Genomic DNA, 11,258 nt, shown 5'->3' with positions numbered 1-11,258 from the left:
GGCCACGAGCGCTTCCGCATTGCCAGCGCCTGCCTGGACGAGCTGAGCTGCGAGTTCCTGCTGGCCGGGGCCGGAGGGGCCGGGGCGGGGGCCGCGCCCGGACCGCATCTCCCCCCACGGGGGTCGGTGCCTGGGGATCCCGTCCGCATCCACTGCAACATCACGGTGAGGACCCCCTCGCGTGCGCCTCTCTGAAGGCCCCTTGTCAGGGACTCGGGATCACCCCACACAGCTTTTTGCTCTCGAAAGACCTGAGAGGCCGAATCCCCTCGCGGGGCTCGGCTTCTTCGATCCCGGTTACACTTGTTTCTGCTGCTTGAGGTTCTACCCTGTACCCAGAATCTCTTCGTTGAGTTAAATAGTGAGGGACACCCCAACATATGGCGCCTGAACTACCCCTTTCCACTAACCCACCCATATCCCAAGGTTCGTGATTTTGACTCATTTTGACTTCTCCACGACTTTGTCTCGCCACCTAGGAATGCCCCTTTCTCCCTCTGACTCATCTCCAGGTTCCAGGCATCTTACTGACCTCAGCTGGAGAGACCTGGCTGGGATCGCTGCACGTTCAGTGATGCCCCCTGCTCAGTAATACCTCTGACTTAAGTTGCCACCTGTGGGATCCCTGCTCAGGCATCTTTGCAGCCCCCTTTGCTCTCGAAATTTACTAAGTGTCAGAGTGCAGTTCATGACTCCTTCGTTTTCCCTTCTGTTCTGCTCTGACCTCTCTCCTCCTTGTGCCCAGCTGGTGCTAGACCTGCCACTCCCCTCCCGTTCCTTGTAGCTCTCCCCACTCGTCCTGGGTTGTTGCCTTCCTGGTGGTGATGTGGGAGGGCTGCCCCATTTGTTCTGAACATTGACCACTTCTTCAAGTGAACACCCTAAGCTAGACGAGGAGACACCTTACATGTCTCTGCTGGCCCACCCTCAAGCGCCTCTGCTAACCTGGGACTGTCTGGTATTGCTTGTTCTGTCACTTCCATGGGCTGTTGATACTGTTCTCCCTCCCAGGAGCACTAGTCAGAGAGTCAGGGGACAGCATTGTACCCAGGCAGGCCAGCTGCCAGGGGAGTAGTCTGAGGAAAGACGGGTCTGTGGATTGTGTGATAGTTGGGGGGATGAATTCAGTGTGCATGGTTGTTTTCTGTCCCTTTCCTTCATTAAACCAGGTCAAGTGTGGGTTCACTGGTAACACACCAAGACTTGTTGGGCCCATTTTCCAACCCTGCCTTTTTCTCTACTGAAAAGTTAAGCTCGAAGGACTAGGTGTGGCTTAGTCAGGTGAGGACTTGAGCATCTCTGGTGATTTGTTTTCTTCCAGCATTGAGGATTAGAGCCCGGCACAGCTAAGGTTGAAGGGGGTAAGATTTCTTTGACATGTGGGGAAACCTAACGTGATAATTTTGTTCCTCACTTTAGTTTCCAGTTCTTTACGCAGGTAGGTTTGTGCCCATGGTGCGCCCCTTCCACTTGCCATCTACTGTCTTTGGCTGGAAGGAAGTTGATTTAGGAGGTTCTCAGTCAGACTCTCTGTGGCCCCGAAAAAGGAGACATGGCCTGAACTGGCCCCCTTGTTTTGGGCAGAGGGGGAGTCTGGTCAGGCTGCACTTGGCACTGTGGCTCAGGAATGCTGGGAATGTCAGCAGTGTGGGCTTCTTTCTTGCAGCCTGCCATGTGGAGCCCTACGGCCTACGCCTGGACTAGGAGGTGGCAGGTTCCCAGGGGACAGCCGGGGAGATTGGCCTTTGAGGGGTTCTGCTGGGGATGGGAGATTCTTCCTGCTACCCTTTAACTTTTAGATTTTGGGAATTTGATCTACTTTTTATTCCTCCTTCCCCCGCAAAAAGTATAGTAAACTGTGGGCTCTGTTTTTTTCCACAACAGTGCAAGTGTGGTGAGGTGGTCCCTTCTGGGACTGCTTGTGGAGTTTTGAGAACCAGAAGGGTTCTCAAGGACATGGGGGTACCATGAATAGTGACTTGCAGAGGTAACAGTGGGTGGGAGGCCCGTGTCACTGTCAGCAGAGCTTGAGTTTTGCTGCTTTCCTGGTGTCTGCTCTGATGGAAAGAAAGCAAGGGTCCAAGCTGCTTAAAAAGGCCCTTGCAGGGGCTCGCTCTTTAATCTAGGCCACGTTGGGGAGCTGCTGGGTTAGATAGTAACCAGAGGCAGACTTATATCTGTGTGGAGGCGTCAAGGAACTAGAAGTCTAGGAGTGCAGAGGGTCAATGAAATCTAGCTTTCCCCAGTCACCCGTCTTGACCATTTTCCTTGTTCTTTTCCCCCCAGGAGTCATACCCTGCTGTGCCCCCTATCTGGTCAGTGGAGTCCGATGACCCTAACTTGGCTGCTGTCTTGGAGAGGCTGGTGGACATAAAGAAAGGGAATACTCTGGTGAGGGCCCAAGGCGTTGGGTGGGACTGCGTTTTCCTTCTCTGGAGCCCATGTCATGAAACTACCCTGTGCAAGGGAGAGATGGCGGTGCACCATGCTGACATGGTGGGGACAGAGGGAGAGCCCTGCTTCAGGCCCAGGATTGGCTCACTGGGTTATTTCCCACAGCTGCTTGGTGTCTAAGGTTTAGAGATCAAGCTGCTCATTTGGGGTCTGAGCTGAGCTCATCCACACACCTGTCCAAATTGGGGTGGGAAAGGAGTGTTTGATGTTGCTGTGGTCCCCTCCCCCAGCTATTACAGCATCTGAAGAGGATCATCTCCGACCTGTGTAAGCTCTATAACCTCCCTCAGCATCCAGATGTGGAGATGCTGGATCAGCCCTTGCCAGCAGAGCAGGTGAGCAGCTGCTCTGGGCCGCGTTGCGTACAGTCGCCCACAGACTGCACTCAACATATAGAGACTCTAAGAGGTATCCGCATTGGTTTCCATGCCACCCACCCCAAACATGCACATATCGTGACTCTTGGCCTCTTTTCTCCTCCAGATAGGGATTCCTGAGTGGTGGCTTCATCACTCCCTAGGCAGTATTGCTCAGGTTGCGTGGGACATGGGAATATTTTACCCTTAGTATTAGTGTTTGCTGGCCATTGAGGACTAAGACCCCTCACTACGAACCAAGGGAGATAATCAAGTAAAAGAGATGTTCTTGGCAAACTTTTTTTAAAGGTTTTATTTTTATTTGTGCATTCATGAGTTGCGATGTTGGCCAGAGGGGGTGGGGATGGGATGAGGGGACTCACTAGAGACAGAGTAGGGAGCAGAATAGGCAGATTGACCGAAATACACTGCTGAAGGGAGCAGCCATATGGGTCAGCTCCCTGGCCAGGTCTTGAACTCAGGCCACAGTGACTGGCAATAGTTTGATAATGCTGAGATTTTAACCCCGCCAGGGAGGCTCCTCAGGGGAGCTTTAAAGATGGTTTTGTGAGGTGGGTGACAAAAATAGCCAATTTGCTCCTTGCTTACCCATTGGCATATGGTGGAAAGAGATTAATGGGTTGCTAGTGAAGTCATTGCCTGGGCTACTGCCTTCCACTAGATCTGAGTGGCTGGCAGCATTATGGGCACAGCTTCAGGCCTGAAGGCTTGATAGGAGTAGGTCAGGGCTGCATTCTAGGAAGCCACTAGGGCTCTGATCTCTATCTTTCCCTTCCCCCACCACAGTGCACACAGGAAGAAGTGTCTTCAGAAGATGAAGATGAGGAGATGCCTGAGGTAGGCTTGCCACCTGACGCAGCATTGTGGGAAAACCTCTTTTCAGTTAGCAGCATTGAGCACGTATTGTATTCTGAGCTCCAGTCTAGAGCTAGAGAGAGAAAAATACCAAGAGAATAAAGACAGATTTACTAAGCTGGAAGAACAGCTGGTGTCTAGAGGAAACAGGGTGCCCACATTCACCCACTAGGACAGTTACGTGCAAATCTGTTCAAACCAGTCAACAAATTAAGGTCATATGGCTTTAGAGTGAGACCTGAGTCTGCACTCTGGATCACTTAGCTGTTTTAATTGGGGAATTCTACCTAATCTCACTAAGCTGCACTTCCCTTATTTATAAAACAGGATTATAATAACTACTGCATGTGGTTGTCTTGAAGATTAACTGAGGCACAGCACATAAAATGCTGCATGTGGTACATAAGTAATACATTTTTCTAAAAACATACTTTTGCACAGTATCGCATATAAGAACTTGTAATTCAGGATCCGTTGGATTCTGATTGTCTTAACTCTGCTGAAGTTGTATGACTCTGGACCTCCGTTTCTTGATCATTAGTAATGATAGAATTATGGCATGGTGCTTGTAAGAATTAAATGAGTTTGTATATGTAGTATGTGTAGACGCTAGTACAGTACTCAGTGTGAACATTCAGTAGATGTCTGCAATAATTGTTACGATTAGGTTAGTGTTACCATGTAATAGTAGGTGGTACTGGTCATTTCTTTCCTAGCACTGGTTCTGCAACTTTTGTAACTTTGTAAGGATCTTAAGATGGGCAAAAGGTTCCTGATAGGTGAGACTGTCCTCAGACATTGTACAGCCCTCTGTGCTTCATCTGACCAGGGGCCAAGCCCTGGATTTGGGTGACGCTTCCCCCTGCAGAGAGCATTTTGCTTGCTTGTAGCAGGGTGAATAAGGAACTAACTCTGTTCTTGTCCTCCACTGTCTCCCTTTAGAGACGACCTTCCTCATTGCCTTCTTGGCAGTAGGTACCTCTGCGTGCCTGATCCGGGCCCCTGCTTATAGGGAGGGCAGATTTCTGATCTGTTTCTTCCTTCAACTTGGGGTCCTGAATGCTCTTGGTACAGAAGTCACTTGGTGAAACATGAGCTTTGCGCCACACTATCAGGCCGAAGTCATTCTAGGAATTGAGGGAAAGTCACTGTTGCCAAGGGAGAGTTTGAGGGAAGGTTGCAGCAGGGTCATGTTGGGGAACAAGAGGCCCGTCGCTGCCTGCTCTCCCTAGAGCCTTATGTAGTTCCGCAGCCTGAGAATTGAAGAGATTTTCCTTGTCCTTAGATTGTGGAGGGAATGGGCCTGGGAATTGTTCCAGAAATGGAAAGGGTATTGTGTTCATTAGCCTGTGCTGGGTAGACTGCTGTTCCTACAGCTCTAGGCCAAATGGACTGGGAAGGTGATCGCCCTTCTCCAAAGGCTATGTTGGTTTTTCTCCTCCTCTGTGTCATCCCCACCCACACCTCCCCCAGGACACAGAAGACCTAGATCACTATGAAATGAAAGAAGAGGAGCCAGCTGAGGGCAAGAAATCTGAAGATGATGGCATTGGGAAAGAAAATTTGGCCATACTAGAGAAAATTAAAAAGAACCAGAGGCAAGATTACTTAAATGTACGTGCTTCTAGGTAGACGCTGGGCCAGGGGGTTGCGGGGACTGACTGGGAGGTGGTAAGCCACTATATCAGTCTGGGAAGCAGGCTCCGTTTGGGTGGGTAATGGGTGTGTGTAATACTTGCCTAAATCCTGGGCAAGCTGCCAGACTGCCCCTGAGGTCTAGTAGGACTGTTTCCAAACCACATGACAGTGAGCTCTTCTGCCACCTCACCCCTCAGGGTGCGGTGTCTGGCTCGGTGCAGGCCACTGACCGGCTGATGAAGGAGCTCAGGGATATATACCGATCACAGAGTTTCAAAGGCGGTGAGTTTCCCTCAAGAAAAGGGCTGAAATGGGAGCTTCTTGTTAAGGAGGACTTGGTGGTGGCAGGGGGCCCTTAGTTCTGGGGTACACAAATGCTTGTGAACTTTCCAGGCTAGAAATGAAACTCCTCGAGCCCCGTGGCTTAGATTGAATGAGTATCTCTGGTGCGAACTGGAGCTTTTGATCTTTTCTCTGCGCCCAGGAGAGGGAGCTGCCTCAGGGACCACTCACCTCCCCTTAACACTCGTCTTCCCCTCGTTCCAGGAAACTATGCAGTCGAACTCGTGAATGACAGTCTTTATGATTGGAATGTCAAACTCCTCAAGTGAGTGGGGACTGGGGTTGAAGAAGCTGCATGTGAGTGGAGCGAGTCTGGTGGGCATCTGCAGGGCATCCCAGCGGCTTGTTGGTCGGAGGGTCCCGCGAGCGGGTACAGGTGTGGCTTGCCCATCTGCTGGTGGCCTGAGCAGTGGGTGCCACCGGTAAGCTCCTGCTCTAGGACCAGAAGTCTGAGGGTGGGCTCATTGCTTCGTAGAGTTGACCAAGACAGCGCTTTGCACAACGATCTTCAGATCCTCAAAGAGAAAGAAGGAGCCGACTTCATCCTACTTAATTTTTCCTTTAAAGTAAGACTGGCTTCCTTTCCAGTCCCCCCGCCTGACCAGGCTTCCCATTCGGTCCTGTGGAGGACACTGGCCTCCCCTCCCTGATTATTGTTTCTGTCCCTCTCAGGATAACTTTCCCTTTGACCCACCGTTCGTCAGGGTTGTGTCTCCAGTCCTCTCCGGAGGGTGAGTGGAGGGGTGAGGGCAGCTCCTGTTGCAGAGGGCGAGAAAGGGACCTGGTGCTTGTGCCAGCACAGCTGACTAACCTTTCTTCTGCAGGTATGTTCTGGGCGGAGGTGCCATCTGCATGGAACTTCTCACCAAACAGGTGAGCCTGTAGCTCTTGCTCTTGGATGGGCTGGCCTGGGCAGGGTCAGGCTGTGCTTCACACACCCTTGCGGGCTGGGCCATGGGTGTGATGTGTCCTTTCATTCTGCTGGGCAGGCCCTCTGACCTTTGACCCTCTGACCTATGTGTATGGGTGCTGGCTGTTGCGGGAGTGAAGGGCAAGGGCTCTTATGGACATGCAGTTGCCACTGCAGAGCCAGTGTCAAGTTTCTCTGGAAATTCTGAGTTGTTTGGCTTGTCCCTCCCCGTCTCCCAGGGCTGGAGCAGTGCCTACTCAATAGAGTCTGTGATCATGCAGATCAGTGCCACACTGGTGAAGGGAAAAGCACGAGTGCAGTTTGGAGCCAATAAAGTAAGGAGCCTGGGCCTGAGGTTGAAAGGACCAGCTGGAGCTAAGTGCAGCTTGGGTGGTTGGCAGGCCGGCACTGCCTGCCTGGAGGGGCTGGTGGCACTGGCTGAGCAGGCCTGGGACTGCTGGTGTGCTGGTGGGAGTAGGAGCAGGGCCTCAGCCTGAGGGGCATCCTGAGACTGGGGGTGGGTTGAGGGGGGTGCAGGTCTGCAAGGGATGATGGGTTGCCCTGCAAAGGGCCTCCCGGTGGAGGTTACACAGCTTGTCCCCAGAGTCCCGTGTTGGGAGCAGGGATGGCAGCCTGTGGAAGGTGAGGGGGACAGTGAGGCCATGGCCTGATTTGGTGGCTTCCTCTCCCCAGTCTCAATACAGTCTGACAAGAGCACAGCAGTCCTACAAGTCCTTGGTGCAGATCCACGAAAAAAACGGTGAGGCTGGAGCCAGGATTCAGGAGATTGCTTCTGACATCTACCAGGCCTGAGGTTTCACTTCCAGACAAAGAGCAAGAACCCCTTTCTCTGGTTTTCGAGTCTTAACACCCACTGACAGGGCACCTGCCCCTGTTCTCCAAAGAAGGGCTGGCGTGGCGACGGCCCGTGCCCTCCCGGGAAAGCACGAAGGCGCACGCACTGCGGGCCTGGTGCTGCCCTCCCTCCTCCCCTGTGAGAAAGCTCTTCTCTCGCTTCCGTGTTGCAGGTCGGGCACATTGTCCCTGCCTTTATATATAACTCTTCAGGCAGGCACTTTCTCAGCTTCCCACACATCACTCTCCCCCGCACTGGGAAGCCGGTCCTAGGACCTAGCGGCCTGTCACCCTGCACGTCTCGAGTGGCTGGGACCGGGCATGTGGATGAGCCTCCACCCCACTGACTCTTGGGTTCCTTTGCAGGCTGGTACACACCCCCAAAGGAAGATGGCTAACCCCGGAGGCCCGCCCCCTCCTCCCTCCCCAGGCACCACTGGACCAATTACCTTTGAATGCTGTATTTGGATCTCACGCTGCCTCTGTGGTTCCCTCCCTCATTTTTCCTGGACGTGATAGCTCTGCCTATTGCAGGACAATGATGGCTATTCTAAACGCTAAGGAAAAAAACAAACACAGAACTGTTTCAAGTACTCAAGACTGACTTACAGACCAACCAACCACCTGGCTGGAACCCTTGCTAGCAGGCATTCTTATAAAAGAAACTTTCGAGCCTCCTTATATTGCTGGAAACTCAGCTGTGCTCCAGACTAGAGCCTCCTTACCTATGCTATGGATTTTTAATTTATTTTCTCTTATTTCATGTACACTGCTTTTTTTGGTTACAGTGTATGATGGATGTGTATGGAAAAAAATGTATCTTTGGGAAAACAATTACAGTTTGTTAATTTGAAGATGCTGTCTTGACTCATCTTTATTTTTATTCCTACATCCCACCCCACCCCCATCCCCGAACTACTTGGGTGGTGGGGGCGGGGTACCAAGTCCACTGTGACTTCAGTAGAGGAGAGCTGCACTCTGCTGCTGACGCCGGGAAAGGTGGAGCTGAAGCGCGTGCCTGGCTCGCCCCCAGATTCTCCTGAAGGCCTCGGCAGCGACCAGCACTTGTCCCCCTGGAACGCAGAGCCTGGCCTGCTGTGCTCAGTGTAGTAGGTGGAAATGACCTTCATTTCTAGGACTTCTCTTCTAGACACAGATGTTTGCAAATTTCTAAGAAAAAGGAAATGAAGGAGGCTTGAGAGGCTGCTTCACAGGACTGCTTTTAAACGCAGCGCGGGCTGGGGCGGCCTGCGCACGTGGTCTCTGGGCTTGGCAACATGCTGCGCAGCTGCACTGCTGATCGCTGCTCCCGCCAGAGTGGCTTCCCGCTGGCACTCAAGGTGAAGGTTGGTAGCTCCCTTGTTACCACGGAAGTGATGTACGTGGCTTCAAGAACTGTGGATCCTGTTAAGCCATTCCCCTTCAGGTGGATCCTGCGGGAGGGGTCAGCTGTAAGGGGCTTGTTCTCTACTGCATCCTCGTCCCAGGCTCTAGCCACTGCTGGGGAGGAGAGTGGTGGGAGGCCGCTGAGCCGGGCCGGCGGGTGCTGAGCTATTTGTACGTGCCTACAGGATGGGGGTGATGTCTGCGTGGACGTGCCACCTGCCTCCCCTGGTCACTGGGCTCGCTGGGGCAGCCTAGGCCCAACGGTGCCCACAGGCAGGGCCATACTGAAGTGCCAGCAGCCCGGCATGTTGCCATGAAGCCCCGAAGCCTAACAACCCAACCTTGGGGTAGCTGTCTGTGCCAGCGTTCTCCAATGCTTTGTCAAAGACCCAGCAATTTTAACATTGGTTGTTTTTCCATTTTGTTTTAAGGGATTTTAATGTCTTGCTGCTTCAGGTGGATGGGGAGTTCATCAGTCCCACTCACTGCTGCTCTAAATGCTGTCAACACCCACCTGATGAGGGGTGCTAACATTAGCTAAGGTGGAGAGAAAGAGGGGACCCGAGGGGGAAACTACTCCATAGAGCTGACGTCCAGTTTTCAAGGCCTCTATGGCTTTCTTCTGAACTCACCACCAGCCCCGCTGGAATGTAGTTTGTTTTTAGTCATGTGTACTGTGAGTTGTCCTCTGTATAACGTATTTTGTAATGTATTTTTTCTCATCTACCAAAGGATGAAACAAATAAAGTTATTTAAATAGCTTGGCTCTAACATATTTATTTAAAGAAACCACAGGATCTGTGTTTACCTGACTTCCTGTGAACTGTGGGACACTGATTCCGAGGTAACCCTCCACTTTTCTTGTCAAACCCACCCCTTCTGTGATCGTAAGCTGCAGATTCTAATGAAGTAACAGCATAAGGAAGGACCAAAGCCTTATCCAGAGCCAGTTTCTCTGCAGTAGGAACCCTGCACCTCCCGTGTGCGTCTGTGTCTCAGGTGGGCTCACGTGCCCAGTGACCATAGACGGAGCTGAGCGAGGACGCGTGGCCTTCCTCAAACACACCGTGGTGTCCTGGAGGGCAGGGCCAGGGGAAGGTGGCTGGACAGAGGAATTGGTCATCCCAAACCGGTGAAGCATGCCAACTTTTATTCACCAATATGACAGCTCCCTGTCAGATCTCCCTCCCTGACTGTACAATATGCCAGGAATATGAAACGAGCTTCTCTATTCTCCAAAATCTGTTAGGACAGTTTATAGTATGCTATGGGGCTGCAAAAAAAAAAAAAGAAGAAGAAAGCAGTCTCAGGCTTTCAACATAATGGAATTTTGCTCTGTCTAGTTTAAAGTTTCGCACCAAGTTGGGAAACTGAAAACACAAAAACCTGAGACTTCACTCTCTTGAAGAGTGAGTTTGGGGGGCGGGGGTGCAGGTCAAGTCAAAGGGGAATCACGACAACCCTGGAACCAGTGTGGCCTTTTCACCCTCAAGGCCACGAGATGAAAGGGGTACAGAGGCAATACAGGCAGAATCTAGATCTGAGGGAGACAGGAGCTGGAGCAGCTGATTATAGCCGTGTTACTTAAACTCTTCAAACTTCAGGATGTGTGGCTGTAAGAGAAAGAGAAAGAGTCAGCAGGAAGGCAGGCCTGTCTGGGCAACCCCCCAGCCCCTTGGTGACTTCAGTTTTTGTGTGCGTGTGTGTGCATGGGTGCGCGCACGTGCGTGTGTAAGAGATGCCTGGGAAATCCACAGCATCGAGGCCTGGCACTGGCCTCCAGCTTAGACCCCTGGGTGGAGGGAGGAGAACAGCTGAGTTGGAGACAAGGGCAGTTACCTCCAAGTTCAAAGTGCCAGTGATTTTCCCTTTGAGGATGCGATGGGTAATTTGATGTGAACTCAAAATGTCTGCAAAACAAAACACAGAAACCCCTGGTGGTTGTTCATCAGACAGGAGTGGCCTGGGCAGGAAGCGAGAGGCCAGGGCTGCGGGCAGGCACGCGGCCCACGACCAGCTCCTAGACAAGTCTCTGCGAGTCAGAGTTCGCTCCCTGTTGCCAGGATAAAGTGAGATAATAGATGCTGAAAAGGTGGCAGAGGCAAGGGCAAGTAGACCATATGAAAGGAGGAGGCACTGTTGTTAAAAACAGAGATCTGGGATTTTACACTCTAATGAGGGAAGTTCTACTCGGGACAGAAAATTGTGTGCATTCCACTCTAGTCAGAGAGCGGGCTGGAGAGACAGCGGGGAAAAGCAGAGGCTCTCCCGGTGACGAGCGAGCATTTCACATGCTGAAACATGGGCGGGCAAGGTGCTGTCAGAACCCACCTTCCTCCCCTCCCCCACCCTGCCAACCCCTGCGTCTGTGTGCATGAAACTGGCTCACAGGAACCTCGCTTCCATCTCCAGGGAGGTGATGTGAGAAAGTTCCTTTCATT

The 11,258-nt window shown here is 52.1% G+C and overlaps 2 protein-coding genes across 2 annotated transcripts in view; one reads left to right on the top strand and one right to left on the bottom strand.

Moving 5' to 3' along the window:
* Positions 1-3: 3 nt before the first annotated feature.
* Positions 4-8,285, top strand: UBE2Q1 (ubiquitin-conjugating enzyme E2Q family member 1; the record flags this gene model as incomplete). Its single annotated transcript, XM_004693638.2, has 13 exons — positions 4-165; positions 2,287-2,391; positions 2,685-2,789; positions 3,618-3,668; positions 5,160-5,300; positions 5,522-5,606; positions 5,871-5,931; positions 6,142-6,232; positions 6,339-6,397; positions 6,491-6,539; positions 6,816-6,911; positions 7,270-7,336; positions 7,798-8,285. Coding segments are annotated over 13 exons (1,104 nt in total), but the record flags the coding sequence as incomplete, so codon positions are not given.
* A 2,069-nt stretch (positions 8,286-10,354) lies between these two features.
* The window catches only part of TDRD10 (tudor domain containing 10), a 39,469-nt gene continuing 38,565 nt past the window's right edge, over positions 10,355-11,258 (bottom strand). The window contains exons 12-13 of the mRNA XM_004693637.2: positions 10,657-10,727; positions 10,355-10,430 (exon numbers count right to left, since the gene is read on the bottom strand). Coding sequence (XP_004693694.1) covers positions 10,398-10,430; positions 10,657-10,727 — 104 coding nt within the window. The 3' untranslated portion in view covers positions 10,355-10,397. The remainder of the gene's footprint in view (positions 10,431-10,656; positions 10,728-11,258) is intronic.

The sequence above is a fragment of the Condylura cristata genome, unplaced genomic scaffold (assembly GCF_000260355.1).
Source record: "Condylura cristata isolate star-nosed mole 26May11 unplaced genomic scaffold, ConCri1.0 scaffold00040, whole genome shotgun sequence".
Classification (NCBI taxonomy): Eukaryota; Metazoa; Chordata; class Mammalia; order Eulipotyphla; family Talpidae; genus Condylura; species Condylura cristata.
This window is presented reverse-complemented; position numbering and strand designations above follow the sequence as displayed.